The sequence below is a fragment of the Amphiura filiformis genome, chromosome 5, assembly GCF_039555335.1.
Source record: "Amphiura filiformis chromosome 5, Afil_fr2py, whole genome shotgun sequence".
Classification (NCBI taxonomy): Eukaryota; Metazoa; Echinodermata; class Ophiuroidea; order Amphilepidida; family Amphiuridae; genus Amphiura; species Amphiura filiformis.
In genome coordinates, this window is record NC_092632.1 from 55,674,328 (window position 1) to 55,697,664 (window position 23,337).

The following is a 23,337-nucleotide window of genomic DNA, read 5'->3' on the forward strand; positions in this document are numbered from 1 at the left end:
AACACCAAAGGTCTAGCATACTTGATTCTAAAGTTATGAAGTTTTTTGATGTCTATTTTCTTATGTATTTTATTGTTTTTTCACTCCATTACCTTTATCTCAGTTTCAAATTTGCCGCCTTTGGCCCCCATGGACCAGATCGTGTCACATATAGCTAATGCATCAAAAACAGAAAATCTGAAAACAAAAACAAAAATCAATAAGCACGTATGTGTAAAAAAACCCAGCACAAGCGCATTTTCAAACCACAAAGGATGAAATGCGCAAAACAAGGAAAACATAGCGCTCGCACATTATGTTGCGTGCTGGGCTTTCCTTATTTTGCATGTTTCATCTATTGTGCTTTGAACACGCTTGCGCAGCACTTTTTTATGCACCCACATGCATGCTTTCAAATGTTTGTTTTTGAGCAGGTCCGAGAATTTGTAAATTCTAGTACAAACAAAATTGAAGAGAGGTGAGGATAAATGTGTGATAGATGAAGCAAATAACCAAGACATGAAAAAATCAAATCATATTCTGAAAATGAACATACTAAACCTAGTGTTGCTTTAACAATTGTGACATGTTACATCCAAAGTATTTTGTTGGCAAGACTATTCTATTTCTGAGATAATCAAAATGATGATTTAAGTTTGAAAATTATACTCAAACTGAAAAGAAAACATTCATTTTTTTCTTCACATACCTAATATGAAAACTCAAGATTCAAACACAAGTAGTAGTAGTATTTTAAAGATTAATTTGTTCTCATTCAATTTAAGACAAGAAAAATTACCTATGACTTTTGAGGTACCCTTCGTTGTATGTAACATGTCATTTGAGTCATATCTTGAATCTGATTTTCACTATGTCTGGGCTCTGATTACATACATGTCATTCCTCTTTAGCAATTACAACTTGATGACAATGTTTTTATACACGACAATGAATTTAATACAAGATCACATACTATGTCAAAAAAACAAAATTGTAACATTTCCATAAGAAATAGACGTATTTCTTTTGTATTCCCTTTCCACAAAATGTTAGTTTTCACTGTCAGATATGTCCCCAAATAAATGGGGCAAACCAAAGAAATTGCCTTTTGATGTGTTATGACCACCCCATATGCCAATGATGTACATGCAGTATCCAGCTGTCAAACGTTATTTTTCCACAGAAGCTTGTTTTGGTGTACATAGTTTTGCTTTTGATCAGGCATTTATGAAAAAAGTCTGGAAAAGCTGGAAAAGCGCGTAAAATTGGACAAAAACACCTGAAAATAGGCTGAAAATAAATAAAACTGCGGGAATTTTGACATAAAAAGACTGGTTCCAGAGTTTTGACTGGAAATTCTCATGCCTGTTTGATGGATTTTGCTTCTCAAAACCTCCAATTTTCAACACTAAATTTACTGGACCTCTGTCAGCATTGAGGATTTTTAGATATGGAGGGTCAAAGTTCATACAGAGGTTAAAATTCAAAACTGCTCAAATGTTGTTGAAAAGTTTCCAAATTATTCCCATTGTCATAACGGTCCATAAAAAGTACATACTTTTATCTATGCGTTTGGTAGTAGAGGTAAGATTTCACACATTGGTTATCCACCTAAGACCAATAGTTCCAAGCCCACAAACAGCATATGGATTGAAGCACTGTTATTAGCCCACTATCAGGACGCTGCTGGCCTAACACCTATAAGGAATACCAATTTTCAAAGATCGACTCCCGAAGACTGGTAGCACTCAGCTGAGGAGCCCTTTTAGTGCAATTAGTACATCAAATAGTTTCCATCCAACTCCTGTGTAATTGGTTTGTACACAATTGAGGTATCAAATGGCAGTTATCAAAGTCTCCATACATATAAATCAATTTGATTGCATATAATTAATCACATGATCCACAAACAAGTGTGGACTTACTTTTTGTGTGATGTTTATAATAACATCAATAGTGTTCAATGAACACTATCACCATATATATTCAATTACTTGTAGGTGCAGGTTGGTTAATTGGCGGTGGTGGTGGAGGGAAGGCTGGTGGCGGTGGCACATCATTCACAGGTTGAGATGCTGTTGAGACTGGTGCTTGTGGTTGACCAAATGAATCCTGTAAAAAATATGTATATACTGTTATATTATGTTTTGGCCAAACAAAGTGGTCATCAGAGATTACTGAAAATAATTATAAATTGTATGTGGACAAGTGTGTCTCAGGACATCTCAGTATGTCTTGTGTGTACCATGTGCATTGCCAGGTTTCCAATGCACACAGTTGCAATTATGGTACCATTACTCCCTGAAGAAACAATTGATAATAACAAGGCGGTTCTCGAACCACAAGTCTTACCTGAATGCGACCGCCTGTTTTTGTGGGCAATTTGACCTTGAATTACTCTGAAATGAACTTGAAAGTTTATGTTTTGCTTTGGTGGTGGACCCCAGAATGAGTTTTGTAATTTAGTCTCATGTTGTAAGGATCATTCTATAATAATATTATTCCTCCTATTAACTTTAATGATCTATACTAAAGTTAATTTTTTATTACTTCCGTGGTCCGAGCTGTGCGCCTAGCGTAGACGAGCGTGCACACAGAAGAAATAAACAATCATGCTGATTGGCTGATCAACGCACTTGACAACAAGCCAGCTGCCCCATTGGTCTTCGGCGCGATGCGTAGTAGGCGACCTTGTCACTTCTACGCGATCGCAATTCGCCAGCGGTTTCCGGACCACGGAAGTAATAAAAAATTTACTTAATTTATCATCAACCTGATGAGGCAGCTGATTTGCACATGCATCTACGTGGCATCTTCAAACATGTGCATACGTACACCAGTGCTTTGAGCAAATGATTGTGATGTGAAGCTGAGCACTAATGTCACTAATGCCTTGCCAAGGTCAAAAATATTATGTGACTGACTTCTGTTCAAAGATGTTTGGATTGGAACATCTATTTCAGTTAATATAATGATGTATATTGATACGTAGTGGTAAACGTAAATAGAAAGCAAAATTATACTTCTACGCTACTCAAATTTGGTACACTCACCAGAGCGCTTTCTTCAGCAGATGTTATTGCTCTGAAGATTGTTGTTGCTAGTGATGTAGTACTAGGACACCTCCGATGACGTCACAGATGTCATAGGGTCTTGGAAGCAATCCATATTAGAACTAAAAGACCCAGACTGAACCGTGACAAAGGGTTAGACATCGACCTTGTCTGGAACAACCTCCTGACCCCCAGGAACCAAGGGGGCGGCACAACATCTTCCTGATGTCATCGGAGGTGTCCTAGTACTACATCACTAGCAACAACAATCTTCAGAGCAATAACATCTGTTGACCCGGTGAAAGCGCTTTGGTGAGTGTACCAAATTTGAGTAGCGTAGAAGTATAATTTTGCTTTCCATTTCACTTAAGTTTACAAACCTGTTGTTGTGTTCTACTTGTCTCCAAATTCAGGTGCTCCAGTTTTCTTGCTCTGTGTCCTGAATTATCTGAGGAGTCAAAGGCACCCTGAAAACAACACAAGAAATGCATGAATAGGAACATTACACGGGTAATCTGACTTGCTAGAAAATAAAGTTTAATTAATGCTTTTTCTATCCTTGTTTACCTTGTTGGATCACACAATGGACCTGAATGACATAAACCAAATTTTATCACTAAGAATTCTTACTAATGCATTTCGTCCATGTCATTTTGGTCTATAATTTGTGACAAAATAAATAGGCTATGTGTGGGCTGACCCTCAGTATGTACCTCTACTACAGAGGCAGTTTCTCAAGACCAAGTTCACCATACTTCAGTCTATAACACCCCAGTTCAGCACAGTCCAGATGGGGGGGGCGCCAAATTGACCAATTCAGCATCAAAATGTACCCTTCCAAGCGATGAAAGTCAAACTTTTCAGCACAAAATCAATTGAAAGAACATTTTAAGACCGATATTCAACTTCTAGTAACCAAAATTAATTGGTGGTAGGCCTTATTTGTCCAAAATTTTGCACGCTCTGCAATTGTTTCAAGAATTGGGGGGGGGGGGGCTCCATTATGTATCATTAGCCCTGAACGCCACAACCCCTAGCTACGCCACTGCCAGCGTCTGAGATATTCTTGGGTGAGGGGTAGGGGCGCCAATTCTCGCTATTCACAATGCCAGGTTTGCGATGTAATCGTGATGTATCATGGGAAAAAGGTCGACATCCAAGTCAGCGCAATACGCATATTACCATGCTATTACATAGGAACACGTGACAATATTTTTTAGTTTGTCAATATAACGGTATTACACGCAAATCGATAGAGAAAAAATTAATTGTGCACATTTCAAATCACATTATTAAGTATTATTGAGTATCGATTCGCGTGTAACACCTTTATTTTGACAAACTAAAAAATATTGTCACATGTTCCTATGTAATAGCATGGTAATATTCGTATTGCGCGGACTTGGATGTTGACCTTTTCCCATGATACATCACGATTACATCGCAAACCGCTGGCGGCGCCCTTATTGTGAATAGCGAGAATTTTGTTTCTTGCCCAGGGCGCTCCAACCCTAGTTACGCCACTGCTTGCACTAGCCAACTAGTAATTGCAACAAGTTACTGGCCTACTATAAAAAATGACCAGACCAACATTTAAATGGCTTGTGTTAATCTGATATGGTTAGATACTGTTGAAATGTACCCACCTGACAGCAAAGTTAGCTAGCACGGCAGGCAAGCCTGTGATTTCAACACTATCCTGCTAGAAGTAAGTAGCAATGTCCCGGGGGGTCACTCCCATTGTGGCCTGTACACCATCCGCGATAATCAACTTTTGAAAAGCACCCTAAACAAAGATTTAACCTTTGGCTAAAACAATACCCTAAACAGGGATTTTATTCCTTGCATCAAATTTCATACCCTAAATTTCATTTCCGCGTATTTAGCAATTGCAATTTTGCTACCCTTTTTCCAATATTTCATGTTTTTGACACCCTAAATGCGTTACGCACGTATCGTGCCTACCCACGAAAAACTACCCTTTTTACGCGTTTTCATTATCGCGGATGGTGTACAGGCCCCAATGGGAGTGACCCCCCCGGGAGCAATGTGCCATTCCAGTTGAAATCCATACACCCCATAACTGTGACTATTGACTACAGGTATATGGCAAAGATCTGTGTAGATCCTAGATGCACTTACGCCTTGAATCAAGGCTATACATCTCCTGGCATTTTTCTAACATTTGTTCCAATTAGTTCTCACTATCTAAGAGTGTATTAATGTACATGTATTACACACATCATCATCCCAGAGCATATACACCGATTTACTTGCCTCATTTCTCTCTCAACAATAAAAGAGTTAGTTTCAATCTAAAAAAACTATTTCCAATCACTTACTTCATTTAGTTGTGCTTCCATAAATTCTTGTCTTAATTCTCTAGGTACGGTATAATCTCTGTCAGGGTGACGAGGCTGAGAATAAAATAAGACAAAATTATATCAGCAACATAAAACACAGAAGTAACTACTGCCCAAAAAATATTGTGAGTCGATCTTAATTTGAGACTTGTCCTATATTGAATAGATTTTAAGTATGTATTTTAATTTCTTTTCCACAAAGCTGCCAAAATGGTAGGTCTCGCAGAAACCAGAGTCATTTCTTTCAAATTTGTATATCCAAACATGGGACCATGTTTTTGAGTTATAGGCCTTTTTAAAGATGACATTCCAATTTTAAAAAATCATATTTTGGAATTCTTAATTTCATGGTATATGACTGTGAGACTACTTTCAAATCCTTGAAAGTACCTACTAAAACAAGGTTTATTTAATCAATAATTAATAATTGAACTATGATAATACCTATTCAATCCTGTGTAAGGCAGGAAATTAATTAGCCCATTACTCAGAATAGCAATTTGGCACTTGGCAAAAATATCAAGGTATCATTTACAAAATTATCCATATCTTGAAAAGTATTAATAATGCTGTGTATATAATTTTGGTATCATTTTAAAGCTGATTTTCTAGTGCTTACATTTTTATTCAAATCGTGAAATGTCAAAAATGTGACTTGTTTTGTCAGAACAAGTCACAAATGTTACCCCAGTTGAAACTAAACAATTAAAATGAGTCTCCAAACTGAGAAGGTTAATTGAATATACAATAATTAGTTCAGAGTATTTCATGTCTGATTTATTATAAACATCACGCATATGATTTAAATACTTACAAGTCTGAGAGATGCTGTACGTCTTGGATGAGAGCGTCTACGTCGTCGTCTTTGCCTAGGTACGTCTGGTGATGGTGAAATGTAGACAAATCGATGCTGCAAGAAGACAACAATGATGAAATAACATGTATGTTAATTCACTTCTAATGTAATAAAACACAATGGTGAATTAAGTATCAACTGTGTCGGATATGGTACCATTCCCAATTATAATCCCCCCACCCCATAATTTTGGAAATATCCAAATATTGACAAAGATCTGCATATAATCCATCTACACACGTACACCCTGTCACAATCAGGCACATATTGCACAGAATTTGGGTTCATTGCAGCCTGCATTTGTGGTTTTGGGAATAAGTGGAGTTTAAATAAACAAGTATAGTAGGCCCTTGCAATAAAACCATGAATATGCTCAATCTCATTGCAAATATTGAGTAATGAGTGCGATATAGTTACCAAACCATACATGTTTTTATTAGGTGGGTATCAAGCAATATCAAGAAAATGTTGAGATTTTTACATTCTATTTTGCCAACAATTTTTTTGTAAAATGATGAAAATGCAACAAATAAACAGCTCAGTCTCATTGCAGCAAAGATGAGACAAAATTCAATGACAAATGCACTTTACAGGTACTAACATTGGTTCCTTAAATCTGAAAATCAGATTTTTGCATTTTTATAAAAAAAAAATAATGGGTGTGCTAGGATACCATGCAAGTGATAAGGCCAAACAAAATTAATTCTTTGTCTCACGTTATTCGCTGCGTTGGTAAAATTATCGTAAAATTCCGCATTGAATTTCTTTATTTTCCGATCTTGTTTCCTTCTAGAATCGTAAAATTCAGATTGTTTAAAATCATTTCACAAAAAATCACAAAATGCCGTACGTGTTAGAGGTTGATATCGTGACTAGCCTCTACACAATGCTTCCCGTTCTCCCTACCATCCCTTCGGCGAGAGTGACAGGCGGAAACAAGACTATTCAAAATAGCGACGAGCTGAGAATACTATCTCGGTGGATTTTAATTTTTTTCTGCCGATTTTTCAACTTCTTTTCCTTTTTTTGCCAAATATGGCGTCAGATACAGCTATATTGTGGGTTAAGATACTGTATAAAAACGATTCAATCGGATGGGTTCTGCATCGGAGCAAAGCAAATGTACTTTTGCCGAAATTCTACAGCAAATTTTTGATGGACAAAATGCATGTGTTAAAGAATTTGAAGGATTGAACTTGAAAGTTACAGAATTAGATGTGCGATGCAGTATCAGGGTAGAAGTGTGGTCAACAGCCCCTCTGATGTATCCGTTGGACGGTGTTTGGAGTGGATGTGGTTCCGATCAGTACAAAAAAGACCTCAGATTTCTGATTCAGCAGCGGAATTAAAAAAAAAAAAAGCCTCATTCCGCATTGAATTTTTGAAGTCAAAAGTAACGTGAGACAAAGAATTAATTTTGTTTGGCCTAAGACCAAAAACAACTATATGTACACAGAATAAGGTTAAAATGTCACAATTTGGTCAATGTTTGGGGAGTTTGGACACTTGTAGCTACACACAATTGAATGGAACTTCATATTTATCAACACTGACATTTTATTTCTTTTTGCCAATTTGTTCATATGAAATTCATAATAACAGTGATAGTGCCTTTATAGGTACTTGGCTCAGGTCATCAGCATTTCTCCATTTCAAAAGATTATTTCAGTTTACAAAATTCTGCTTTCATTTTAAACTATCAATCAATTCCCAGTACCTTAACATTTTGTTTAATAATTTTGTAAGCCACAACAAATATAAAGGTTTAAGTTATTCTGAAGGAATGGAAAGAATACCTTGTACAAATACATAGAAAGGCTATGTCAATATTTTGGCAATTCTTAATACATAGAACCCACATTTAAAGTGGTTTCAAATGGCCATGGTGGAAACTAGTCTACTCATGTAATATGACAACTTAAAATATTGCTGTCCAAGATTTCATTTTCCAATGTTGAGGTTAAAAACATAAAATGTGGTTGAAAACATATGTATACAACAAAATATCCCCAAGCTATTCATCTCAGGTTGTAGCAATGTATTACTTAATATTGTCTTTTATACCAAGTTAATGGCCAAGTGTTTGAGTGAATGACAAGCACTGAGTCCTTACTAAAGATATCTAAACATTTTGCCAAGATTAGATTGTTTTCATTTCTTACCCAACAATTAGCAACTTACAACTTTGAACTGGACAGAACCAAATTGGCGGGCAAATTGGTTACTGCTCTTATTGTTTGTTATATGTTGTTCTACTTGAATCATACTTTTTGGAAAAGTTAGTTAGTTGCAAAATGCTTTTTTTTTTTAGTTTTATAAGTATTGATAACTGTCAAATACATAACATTCTTTGATCTGGCATATCTAGCAAAACAATACCCAGTGGTTTTGTTGTTGTTGTTTTTAGATTTTAAGCAAGCTTTCTATGCTCTATCTTTTATCTTTTGCAAAGCCAAGTTTAGCACTAACAGTTGGTCAACCCCATAACATAATAATAAGGGTATCTTTTGTGTCTTTTTCTGAATATATATTACAAGTAGCAACCAGTCTGGTACAGTTTATATTTTGCTTATATTTCATTCAAATGAAGAAACATTCTTAGTCAGTGGGAGTGGTCTATTAGTAGACACATAATCTGATTGGACAATTGCATGATTTTGGGTGTCGTCTATCAGGCTGTAGATGACCCCACGTCATCATGAGTGTTGATAACGCGTAACACGCTCATAGAGGTGCGCGTATGCATCGCGTTGTAAGCGTAGACGCAGTACGGAATACTCGCACGCGCTAGCAGTAAGCGAAAAAAAAAAATGTGAAGTTGTAAACAAGTTTCGTTCATTTGAGGAAAAAGGGGAGTTTTTATGACGGTAACTTAATTTTTGCTTAAAAAAATAGTTTACAGTTATTAAAATAATATTTAACTGACTAAGTTAAAGTCGGCATCCACTACTCAAAATATTGGACCTGCCTGTCGTCTATCACACGGTAGAGGATAGGCAAAATAAAAATTCCTATCGTTTATTCTCTAAATAAGAGGATAGTGCTTAGCTCTAATGTTCAGCATAACCTAATAATAAAGACATTGTTGGTAGATCACTTCTGTGATTTAAATATAATATAATCTTCGGGTATGTGAATCTCCAAACACTCCTACAAATGTGGAAACATTCTATGCGTGCATCAAGTTGTTAATGGTTTCATGCATTTTGACAAGTTCTGCAAATGGCTACCCCCTCCCTCTGGAAAATCACAAATGTTCAGCTTAGAAATGTCAGTCACTTAGCATCCCAGCGGTGCAGAACAACAGGCTACCAAACAGTCCGATCCCATACCTCAGCAGAGTGGCAGACTGTACAATGATCAAATGAATTTTTTTGTGCAGACAGTATATCGACATTGTTGATCAGCATGTAATTCTGGTGGACTATAAAATATGTGTTTAATCATGTTTTTTTTGGTGCATGCAGCTCTTATTAATTCTGTCTCAAGCTGAGGTATTTCCCCTTTTTTTGGTCGAAGGTCAGACACTACGCATTTTTTTGCTAGCCCTGCGTCCCTTTCTGATAATTTGCTTGTTGTGACCTTGCTCATCTGTTTATCTTGCTTGCACATTTTCTCTTGATTGACCTTAAATGTTTTTATATGTGTTTTAATATTACCATTTTACTGTGATAGATACTTTTCAATCAACCATGAATGAATGAATGAATGAATGCATCTTTTATCACTCACCCCTAGACTTTTTGACCTGTGTTTCCTGTGTCTCCGCCTCCTTCTCCTCCTTCTATCATCTTCATTGTCATATGTTATCCTGTAATCATCTCCATAAGATTTGGTTTTTCTCAAAGGCACAACAACCCTTGGTCTATCATCCAACAAGAAGCGATATTTATCATCCAGCAGATAGCGAGGATTGGCACTTTGACGAGATCCTTTCACCAGAAATTGAGGAGATTTGTGCTTGAATTTGGGACCTGAATCTGGCTCAGGATTTGGTGGGACATAATATGACTTATTAGGAGTAGAATTAGATGGAATATAGGCTGTACCATTTGAATGAGTAGGGACAATTCTAGCTTGAATGTATGAGGTGTTGTTTGATATGTTAGGATTGGAATTGGGAGGGATATAGGTGCTAGTGCTTACAGGGACAAGATTTTGAGGTTTGGATGCACTACCATATGGTATAACTATGGCACCATTTGGTAAGCGTGTGCTACCATTAGGTACATATAATTTACCATTAGAAATGGTACCATTTGGTAAGCCTGTGCTACCATTAGGTACGTGTGTGCTACCATTAGGTACATATAATTTACCATTAGAAATGGTACCATTTGGTAAATGTGTGCTACCATTAGGTACAAGTGTGCTACCATTAGGTATATATATTTTACCATTAGGAATGGTACCATTTGGATACTTTAGGACAGGCTTTGCACCTATGGTACCATTTTGGGTGGATTTAGGCATTGGAACACCATTTGGATAGAACACATCTTCATGAATAACATCTACGCCTCCATTTTGCATTCCAGATTTTCCTCCCGAAACCATGACAACTGGTACTGGATTGTGAGTCCCCCTGGCTTTCTCTGCCTCACTGAGTTTGAATTTCTCCTGATCACTTGATTTGTCACCATTTTCATGTGACATAAATGACAGTAAACAACAGATGATGAGCAGGATGATGACAATGACAAAGATGCCTGATGTGATGCTAATGACGATAATGACTGTCAGGGATAAGGAAGCTTCAGACTCGCACTGGACACCGGTGTAACCTGAAGAACATCTGCAATAGAGTAGGATAAACTACCAATTAGTGTAATTCTTGTATTCAGATATCTGGCACATCAATCTTTTGTTGCAAGAGAACATTACTGATGAGGTGATATAATGACCACCAAAGGTGTTCACATTCCTGGCTGAACTTGGGCAAAGAAGAGTACCTGATACACATAACAGTACACATGTCTGGTTGACATAATCACATGCCCAAACGTGGTTGACATACATGTAATTACATGCCCAAACGTGGCGTAATAAAGATACCTGGTTTGTGTATATGACAAATCTGGCATTTATACCATTATCTAGCATGATATTTTAGCATATTCATTTTTCATGAGTTGAACTGTTAGGAGAAGTTTTGTGATTTCTCATATATTTGTGACTACAAACAGTAGTATTTTTGTGGGCTTTTAAATTTACGGTTCTGAAAGTCACTGTGGAAATAAAAAACCTCTCAAAAATTTCTTGCTATACAGTACTTTGTTTTATACCTAAACATTCTTACAACCTGAATATTTTTTGAAACTTAATAAACCTTCTCACTTATGAAGATCAAAACAGTCCTCCATAGAGATTACTATTCATCAATTTCCAATATGCTCTAAACCTAATATTATATAGATTGAAACTAGTCTCTTAATAGTATCTCTAGTGTTTCTCCTCAAAATGTTATCAGTGTACATGTGATGTAACAAATTTGCTACTCATATCATGGATATATATCATGCATGTCATGATTTCATAACATATGACTCTAGGATAAATGTCCGCATTCTCAAATAATCCTGTGCATTAAAATGATGTGATTAATTATGAAGCATCACTAAGCAGATTGCCTCCAAATTGAAATGAAAGTACTTACTGGCATGCACTGACAAAGTTGTCTTTATCAAGATAACATTGGCCATCATTCATACAGAAGTCTACTGGACATATACCTGTAAACAAATCAAATCAGGGGTTAATTACTAGCTCTGTATGCATATAAATATGTATATACATTAAAAAAAAACCACATTATTTTTAGTGCTACAACCATTAAATATCATTGGCATTGTTTATTAACTATACCTCCTGTCACTTTGAGGTGCGTCTTCAAGCTACACAACGTATAGAGAGAAAGGAGAGAAACATGGCATACAAGTGTTCTTGAGTGATCCTGCAGTGGGCAATTTAGCCTACTTTTTTCCTACTTTGCAGCCATTTTCAAAAACCAAAAGAACAATAACAACTACAGTATTTCTACCTTTAGTGAGTCAGTGTGCATTTCAAAGGGTACAGTTTCAAATCCCGAGCATTCACTAAAACGCTAAAGTATGTACGAACACGGTTAATGAAGCTGCATAGATACATACTCAAAACAGCTGCCTCAACGTGTTAATGTCATTGTTTCGCTGAAAGTAAAAAATACAATACATCATGTTCTGCAAATCTAATTAAATACCAAATTACAAAGATAAGGAATCACTTACCAACCACAAATGACTGATTAACCACTCTATTGCCATCAAGAAATTCATTGTCATTCATTCCCATTAAATTATCATCAAAGGACTGCTCTATCACCTGTACACTATAGCCTGAATCTTGGATAACATGGAGCATGTATTCCAACACCGCTATACCATTACTGTTCAAAGATGCTGTAATACTGTCAATACCAACGTAATTGGCACCTATAGAACTGGTTCTCAACACTGCATCAATCTATTCATTGATGGGATAAATAAAGAACAAAACTGTCAAAGTGAATTAAATAGTCAACTAGAATAATCAGATCAAATGTTAAACTTACCACACTGGACCTTAGTTAACGTTGATATGGAGCATTTAAGTAATGAGTTAAAGCCATATTATAACATTTCTGTAAAAATAGATTAGTATTTATTTTCCATAAAATGTTAGCTTTTACGTAGTAGATAAAGGGTGAGAAACAGACCATTACCATAGATAATTGGTGTCTTGTTGAGGTATGGTGAGCATGTTGAGTCGCCGAAGGCGAGACCCAAGGGGTCGAGCCTTCCGAGCGACTAACATGCTAACCATACCTCAACAAGACAACCGATTATCTATGGTGATGGTCTGTTTTGAACCGCTTATCTTACATATACTGACGAGCAAAAATAAACGAATTTGTTGTAAAAGTGTATTCATTTTCCAAAAAAACCAAATGGAAAAAACTAATGTATTATTTTGTAAAAGTTGTGGGTTTTTTTTCCCAAAATAAAAACACCTCGAGATAGTGTAATATTCTTCCCATGTGTCCTGCGTGCGAGTCTATTTAATGACAAATGCAAGTGATTTAATCAAATCAATACAGAATTGATCTCAATTGACAATTGTATTTGAAGTGGTTTGGTAGGTTTTTCACTTGCTTTAATCCGCTGGAGTTTATTCACCCGTGACCATTGTTATTCAAATGATTAATGAATAATGCAAATTATACAGAGTTTTCAACGTTTTGACTACCATCTGTTTCAACACCATGAAATTTATATCTTAGAAAAATGTGAGTATAAGCAGATATTTGAAAAATCTAGTAACGTTGTCATGGAATAATTGATAGGAAGAGGCACTCCCTAATTAGCATGAGGCCGCATTCTTATTTAAATTAGCCATTGTGTTATAAATTCATATTCATGTTTGCCAGTAGCACTTTACACCACCAGGTAGGGTAAGCCATGAATAATTTAGTGTTGTAAAGTCAAATAAGCTTCATTCTTTCCAGTCTTGAACAAAATAGTAGGCGAGGCGGAATCGATCTCGGTACCTCTCGGTTGAAAGGCACAGCGCACGACCACTACGCCAAGTAACTATCTGCTGTGAGACGGGTGATTTTAATCCTTGATATTGCTCAATGGAATAAATCGTGAAATTAAATCAATAATAAAAGAGGCAGAGTTTTATTTTGGGCTCAAATTGGAGACAGCTCTACTAGAGAAAAGGGAAAATATTTGTCTTTGCTCTAAAGAAAATATTTAAGTTAGAAAATAATCAAATAAATTTAAATAAATATTTTGAAACAGAATGTTATGCCTCTATTGGAAAAAAATATATTACAATAACTTGTGTGTACTATAATTTATTATTTATTTATTATTAATTAATTAATTAATTAATTAATTAATTAATTAATTAATTAATTAATTAATTAATTAATTAATTAATTTATTTATTTATTTATTTATTTATTTATTTATTTATTAATTAATTAATTAATTAATTAATTAATTAATTAATTAATTTATTTATTTATTTATTTATTTATTTATTTATTTATTTATTTATTTATTTATTTATTTATTTATTTATTTATTTATTTATTTATTTAATCACTAACATTTATACTCACTTCATCACTCACTCACTTAAAATTAATCTCATTCTGATGACAAAACAACCCAATTAATTATATCATGAACAATATTATTTAAATTATTAAAATTTTGTAAATTTGACCAAATATTTTTATAATTGTCCCAGAAAGATTAATTTGATTGTAGGTGCATGCAGTAGAAAATAGTCTAAAGACAATATATGCAAAGTTGCAAAGTTTAAGGCCTTTTATGGTGGGTATACTTTTGGAGCTACATTTTATTTCAGGTCGAAATATGGTGAAAAAATGAAATGTGTAAAAAACGCGTTTGAAAATTAAAAAAACGTTGTTTTTAAATTTTTTTATCCGATTTGCATAACTTTTGAAAGTTTGTTTAATGTATTATCAAAAGTGCATTATGTTAATGTGTCTAATAATGAAAAACACATTGATATAATGATGAGTCTTTTATTTCTCTTGACACCTGTCTCACTTTAATTTCAAAATGGCAATTTATTGCTCGCATTTATTTCAGAAAAATTAATTCATCCACCAATGCCAAGAAATCTACCGTCACCACTGTCTATTTTACCATAATGACAGATTCAGTAATCATCCATCTTACAAAATAATATTGTGTGAAATAATATATGGTCAGTAAATCAATCAACCAATCAACTCCTCCTCTCAATTACTCTTGCATTCATTCATTTACCTGTTATACCTTCACACTTTATTCCAACAATCAATCATCAATCAATCAATCAATCAATCAATTCATCAATCAATCAACCCATACATCAACATATCAATCAGTCAATCTGTCAGTCATTTAGTCTCACATCATCACAAGTCATAAAATTAAAATTGATCGACAACTTGATTGGTCGATCAGTTCATTGTTTCATTGTTTGATGGTTTGATAAGTCTATTGATCGAAATTGACTATTATATAATTATTAATATTGTTATTGTTTGATTGATTGATAACTTGAAGAATTGATGTATCAATTAATTCGTTGAGCCGTTGCAAGTGAGTACGTGAAAGAGCTGAGTTACTTCAATAGGCCTAAATTAAATAAATAAATAAACGAGCAAATAAATAAATTAATAAATGAATGAATGAATGATTGAATGAATGAATGAATGAATTAATTAATTAATTAATTAATTAATTAATTAATTAATTAATTAATTAATTTATTTATTTATTAATTTATAAAATAATTAATTCATACATTCATTCATTAATTAACTAATTAATTATTAGATGAATAAATAAAAGTTGTGCAAGAAAAATCAATGCAATAGATGTCCCATTTCGCTTACGGCTATCTATCTGTATATTTGTTTTGTTTTCATAAAATTGCTGTAGGCCTAAATCTCTTTTGACATCATTAGGGGCTGTGCAATAGTTATGATCCCTGGGGAGGGTAAAATTGGGGGGGCAAGAATTTTTGGCGAGCCGCAAGGGGACAAGCAATTTTTGGCCAGCCGAGAGGGAGTGAAAGCGATTTTTGGCACACATCCATGGGGTGCGTTTTAAATAAAACACTCTAAAAGGCTTGAAAAACAGTACGGAAAGCGCTTTAATACGTCATAACATAATAAGCCATACCGCATGATACCCGCAAATCATTGGCATGTGCAAGAGGGGGGGGCTAAGAATTTTGGCGGACTGAGAGGGGGTGCAAGCGATTTTTGGCAGGCTGAGAGGGGGAACGATATTTGGCGGGCCATTCGAAATTTTACCCCGATAACGCATACTGTTATCCTAAGCCTTTTTAGAGCATTTTATTTAATAGACGTAAGCCTACCATGAAAAGGGCCTAAGCAAAAAAAAAAAAAAAAACCCTTCCCCCCGGCTCAGAATTATTACACAGCCCTTGATAATCTCCGGGGATAATCTCCAAAATCATTCAATCATTCTTTTGATAGACCTAAACTCTTCTAGTAGGCCATAGATTTTAAATACTATGAGTAGGCCTATACGTATTCAGCAAGTGACATGTACAAGTGCTATAAACGCCGTGCATCAGTGTGTCACTTCATTAATATTACTAACCGGCTCACACGCTGTAGTGTATAAATCAAAATTCAAAACACTCGGGTGATTACATAATCAGTGGCCTCAGCTCAATTGAGGGCGTTTCAATTTATTACGTGATTTGGGAAATGCACAAGATCAAATAGAACGGCGAGTAATGATTATTTACTTGTTTTTAAAACAAACTGCTTAGGGCGGTAATACAACGGTACGTCCGATAACTATAGATTGAATGATATTTATCATCACACGAGGAAACAAAAACAAACGAGGTCAGTGGAGGTCAGTGGTCTCAGCTCTCAGAGGGGCGCACTTTCAAGCTTGGTACTCGCATTGAACAGACAAAGTTCGCAAACTGAATGGCGGCTTTATTTGTCAACCGTAATTAACATAATCAAGGGTTCGAACATGCTAATATCCATAACCGATCGATAACTGGACTCATTTTCTACCAAGCAAACCAGCGGGATTTGTCATAGGTTTGCGTGCGTAATAGAATAACCGTGAATTTAGTGTCACCCCCGTGACGTTGTGTCCAATGGTGCTCCCCATTATGGGTAGGTCACAGTAAGGCTTTGCACTCCCAGCCTCTTGACTTGTAATGAGTACCGCAGATTAGTTGCGAAGCTCCCCTGGTCGGGTAGTATCCCGGGGGTTCTTGCCTAGTAGCTAATTAGCATGGACCATTGAGCGTTTTTGGGTTGGGCAAGGATAAAGACAGATTCCCTTCTAAAAACCAATGGCAAGGTTATATACATGTGCTGAGTATACATTCAACGAAACGGTTACTTTTCAATTATGAATATTTACTTTGTTATGCTAATTAAAATTTAATTTGCATAAATTTAAATGAGCACCAGTGGTGTTATGAATTACTGTTATACGGACTGCAGGAGCCCTCTATAATTTTCTCTTGCCATGTAACATTTGCATTTAAATCGAGCTGTAAATGCATTTGTTCCGTAATTCTATCTGAGACTAGTAACCAACTCAGATTCTACATGTATGTTGTGATCCTTTCCATAGTGTTTCTAGAATATCCATGGTATTCCTTTTGTTTAGCTCGCTGTCCGAGACCGTTATCTTGAGCCATTGTGTTGATAATGGTCTCTGGGCAGCTAGCTACCTCCATTACTCAAGGTAATGGTTGAGGCAACGAACCTTAAACAAAAGGAATACAATGGATAATCTGTGAATAGAAAAGGGCTAGACGTATATTGTCAGATATGTCCCCTTTTAATTTTGAGCATAGAAAATTGGAATTTACTACTAGCACCAATGTATGTTACTCCTGCGGTTGTAATACGGTACGATCCTCTGGGTGTGTGTGTGTATGTGTATCCCGCACGCCGTGTACGTACTGTGCATACGTGTTTGACTAATATATCCATCGTAATAATAAAACGCCGGTTCCATCGTTTTATTCAAAATCTTGGATTTTGACAAAACTACAACACCTAAGCTAAAGTCTTGATTTTTGCAGAGTATCTTTATTGACTAAAGTACATTACAATCGTGTAAAACCAGAATTTAAAAATATTTTTGAGGGCGTTCTCCTCAGTAAATGTTATAATATGGCTTTAAAGTACAAATGTTAGAGTTCAACACATGAGTGAAATACTTCTACAATACCAGTAGTGTGATACAGGTTGTGTGTCAAGAATAATGATTGTTATCAACATGCATAGGACTTTTCAATAATTAATATTCCTTGTTCATTGACAACTATGCTATGACCAATACCAAATATAAATCTCTGCAGTTCCCATATGAAGTCCATTGAGATTGGACAACAGTTTGCAAGTTTCAAAGGTCAGTCAGTATTTTACCCATAATTTTCCAATTATTTCTTCAAGTGGATAAGAATTAACAATATTCTTCAATAGTTCTGTTTTCATAAGTGAATTCAATATAAACATACTATTAGCTGTAAGATCTGTACGGTCATTTATTATATGTTCATGCAAACAAATTTTGAAAATTTGGAAGTCAATTTACCTGTTGAATAAGTTTGTCATCTAGTAGACCAGTGCTTCTTGTGAATGGACCATTGACACTAGCAATGCGATCTAAACCTAGTGTACCATTGTAAGATGTAGTATCTATATCAATAAACAAATATCATATCAAATTGTTAGTTATGAATAAACCTTGGATATTATGAACAAAGTGATGTTTTATTTTTGGACACACAATGAGATAGCAGACCTGAGGACATCGAAAGTGATCATTGTTCAGTGGTTGAACCGTTGCTTGAATTACTGCCATGGCAACCACAAGATCTGGCCGATGACAACAAATATGTGGCCAGGCCAGGTTTCCATCCAGACAACCTGCTGCTTACTTTGAGGGAGAGACACCAAATACTTTAATGCCATCTTTGTGCATGTGTTTGTGAGCTAGCATTAATGATTTAATACTGTCACTAATTACACTTCACTGACTTGAGAGAGCCCAAAATACTATATTTTGAGAACATTGCCTGTTTTGAGTGTAACCTGCAACCTACGCATGAATATTTGGGAGAATTAACCTCCAGCTTATGGACATTATGGTTTTTTATGTTTGTATGATTCTTACCTGCCGGGTCAACCACAATGACATTAATGGTAAACGTGCAGGTTGCCTGATTCCCAGCATTATCTCTAGCAGTGTAAATTACTTGTGTTTGACCACCAGGGAATGTGTCACCAGAATTATGATTGGAAACCAATGAAACACTTTGGTCTGCATTATCAGACGTGGTGGGTTGTCTCCATGACAGGGTAACAGGTATACTGGTTGGTAGTACATTAGTGGTGACATCTGATGGACAGTTGGCAATGATTGGGTTTTCTGCATCTAAAAATTACAATGAAATGGTTACTATGTAAATAGTTACATAGTTACAAAGGTTAATACACACTTTACTGACAAATACATTGAAGTAAATAGTTAAACTGTTCAACACTACTTATGATGGCTACAGTATCACATCACTGGACTGCTGACTTATGACACAGAATTTATAATATTCCCAAATGTATTTTTACAGACAAATGATTGTAGAATGATGTTCTCGAAAATAATTTGGTTATCATTCATATGTCAGATAATATTTAATTCAATTTTCAGTAATATATGTAAAGATAACCATAAACCTCCAAAAGTAGGCTTTGAGAACTGTTTCAAATAGCCATTATTGAAGTCACATGGGACTTCTATTTAAAAAGTATAATATACTAAATGAGTTTGACAGTTATAATCTAGAATTAGGTCTATTCATATTTAAATATTCAATTGATGAACTATCACACATGATTCAATGATGACTACAATCAACCGAGGAATCATAAGGTCTTTTCAGATCAGTCTGTGCGATTTTTGGACCGTTACTCTGGAACTCTGTTCTTGATGATATCAAAAACTCAAAATTCAATTATGCATTTTAAAGGCATTTAATATGATATTATAAATAAATCACATGTAGATGAGTACTGTTTTGTGTCTTGTATGATGGTGAAGTAGTAGTGTAATATTCATATTTTAATATGAATATTACCAAGGAATCTGATTAATGAATATGATTAAAATATATTATAAATTATGAATATGATTAAAATCTTAAGTTTGAAAACACTTTGGGGCTCCTGGCCATTGTTCATTCAGTTCGTTCATTCATTGTATTGATTGACAAGATCAATTGACTAGTGGCTTGAAGCTCCTGAGCTTCCAATGTAATGTTTAGTATACATTTTATTTTTAGGGGTAGTCCCTTCTGGTCTCATTAACAACTAACCTGCAACTGTTATAGCAAAAGCACACATTGCTGTAAACCCATCACTATCTATTGCTGAGTATGTTACCAAGGTAACACCAATGTCAAATGCATCCCCAGCATTGTATGTAGACATTACCGTAGGAACATCATCATCATCACTTGCAGTAGGCTCTGTCCAGGACACAATGGCAAAGTTCTGTCCCGCATCATTGTTAACAGACTGGGATTGAGGGCAATTGCTAAAAACTGGGCCAGTTGTTTCTAGAAATCAGAGAAAATACAAAGTTGAAATATCAATGGCACACAGAGTACAATTTTGCAAAGATGCAAGTCCAAGTAAACCTATAGATGAGTTGACCTGAACATTTATCAACAAAGGCAAGGGACTGGTATATCGATATGCTTGAGTGAACGGCATACAACCAAAACACTGTTCAATAGCCTTATTGCGATATGGCGGGAGTTTTAAAAGCACGGACCCTGAACAAAATATGATGCACATGCATACTGCTAGCCTGGACTGCCAGGCAAAACACAATGGAAATTGTGAAAATACACACACATACTGCCAGGCATTAACGTTACAAGTTCACTCATCTATATGGTCAATCTGGGTATAATTATACCCTATCAGTCAGGTATTATACACTCTGATACAATTATTACAAATATTTTGATATGGTATGCATAAGTGATCAACAATGAGGGCAGGCTCATATGGAGATATCAAATCAGAAAATACATGGTTCAACATGTTAGGTGAATATACCTTCCAAATGTTGCACTGACCATTCTGCAAAAAAATTTCAACAAATTAAATAGACATTGTACACTTTCCAATAAAGTAATTCTTTAGTGTTGACAGCCCCCTTGAATCACCATAGGAATGTGTTTATGTAAACCATAAAATAGATAAAATGCAGACAGTTTTATTGGCATTACTACACTACAAGATTCTTATTGTGGCTGCCAGAACAGGTACACCATCGCTAAGGTACCGTGTCTGGTGCATACAAATTACCTATATACCATAAACGTTCGCCTAAAAGCGCACCTGGGCTCCTTTGCCTTGGGGTAAATTTCATGTACAAATAAAGAGCTCCCTCCTCTAAAAATCCCAACAAGAATTAAGGGTACTTGCCCTTATTTGCTGGTAGGATTTTTATGGGAGGGCACTTTAAATTTGTGTCTAAAATTCCAGTTTAAGTCAAGGAGGCTCATAGCACCATTAGGCGAACGATTACGGTAGTACGTACCAGTGCTGCTACTGCACAGTACCAGCCAAGTACCTTGGCAGCAGTGTACCTGTGCAGGCAGCCCAAATAGGAATCGTGTAGTGTAGTTTTACATTTACATTTACCCTATAGTATGCTGTGTATCTATCACTAGTTTCTGAATATAAATCTCTTGTTTATGGAACATGGACAGCATGGCAGGTTCCTCGTCTGGTAGTCAAGTAACATATGACTCACCACAAACTTCAACTAATATATACATACTCACTGAACAACAGATAACAACAAGGTGGGTTAGATATGAGTGAATGGGTCATGTATGGAAATGATTGGTTGGATGTGGCAATATTACCTTCAACAGTCACAGTGAATGTACATACAGCAGTATTCCCTCCAACATCTAAAGCTGTGTAACTGACAGCAGTATTGCCTATAGCAAATGTGTCACCAGGGTCATGGGTCGCTGTAATGGTAAGCGATAATCCAGAGTTATCATTGGCTGTTGGTGGAGTCCATGATATTGATGTAGTGGTACCTGCAAGAGTTTTGCCTGATGCAGGTGATGGACAGCCACTGAAAGTTGGATTTTCACGATCTGAAGATAAGATACAGAATAGGATAGATGTGGAGTTAATTTCATGGGTTTTCAAAACATGTTATTAGAAAGTATGATTATCATACTAAGAAAATTTTTATGCCATGCTGAATATATAAGAGGACAAAAGAGAATGTACCCACCTTCTACAGTAATAGTGAATGCACAAGTTGCAGTGTTGTTAGTCACATCGGTGGCTACGTAAGTAACTTGGGTTGTTCCTATGGTAAACCTACTCCCAGAGGAATGGGATTCAACAGGAACTAATGGTCCAGTTTCATCTGAAAATGGTGGCGGCACCCAGAAGGCTGCTGCTGAATCACTGCCTGCATCAGTAGGATAAATCCTGTCAGGCGGGCAGTTGATAAAAACAGGTATGTCATCTCCTGCAAGAAACCAGATTAATTATTTGGAATACTACGTACAGATTAGGCTTATTTAAAAGCTGTAGCAAATGAGTGTTTTTTTCTCTATATTTCCCATTCTTTAATATATTATTATTATATCATAAGCCACAAAAACCAAATCAGTTGGTGAAACTTTTATAAACAATACCAGGCAACAGAAATATACAGCCTGTCTCAAAAAAATTGTGCAAGTGAAAAGCACCCTCCATGGCAATTGGAAAATACCATTGTGACATGATGCTTACATCAACATCAAGGGCGCAGTCTTAGCACTCAAATGCCATTTGTTCTGTTCAATTTGCTTGTTTTAATCTCGAGATATGTTTAGTTAACAACGAAAGGGTAAAATCACCCTTGACATTGATGTAAGCATCATGTCACAACGGTATTTTCTAATTAATATAGGGTGCATTTTTTCACTTGCACAATTTTTTTTTAGACAGGCTGTATTTTGGAAGAATATGTTCACAAATCAGGCAACAAAATAAGGTAGCTGCACTTTATCTGTCATTACATCAAAGCACACTAGAATGAAGACATACTAAATACCACCAAGTCAAATGTTAGGGAAATAAACTCACACTAGCACTACAGAGCAGGAGTTTAACAGCTAGATATTAATTAAAATTATATTGTTTTAATGCAATCTTCAAACTGAGAGAAAATCTCACCTTGTCAGGCCAGAGCTGTAAATATTGATTTTGAAACAATAGACAAACAACAAAAAACATGAGTATTACAAACTCACTCTGTAGGCAATAATACATCATCAGTGCAATTTGATAATAACTCTATATTCAAAATTGCAGACTTTGGTCTAAGTGGAACAAATGGTGTCATATATACTAAAATACTTACTCCAAACTGTGACAACAAATGAACATGTTTGGCTGCGTCCAAAACCGTCAAGAGCCATGTAAACAACATTTGAC

At 35.6% G+C, this 23,337-nt stretch overlaps 1 protein-coding gene across 1 annotated transcript; it reads right to left on the bottom strand.

Moving 5' to 3' along the window:
* Window positions 1-1,949: 1,949 nt before the first annotated feature.
* LOC140152286 (uncharacterized) lies at window positions 1,950-23,172 on the bottom strand. Its single transcript, XM_072174591.1, has 13 exons — window positions 23,154-23,172; window positions 22,142-22,384; window positions 21,756-21,998; window positions 20,187-20,429; window positions 18,989-19,249; window positions 18,407-18,510; window positions 12,518-12,752; window positions 11,908-11,983; window positions 9,984-11,046; window positions 6,210-6,305; window positions 5,375-5,449; window positions 3,413-3,499; window positions 1,950-2,091 (listed from the first exon to the last, which is right to left on the bottom strand). Exons 1-13 carry the CDS (start codon window positions 23,170-23,172, stop codon window positions 1,966-1,968), a joined length of 2,871 nt encoding a protein of 956 aa, XP_072030692.1. The 3' UTR covers window positions 1,950-1,965.
* Between the last annotated feature and the right edge of the window lie 165 nt (window positions 23,173-23,337).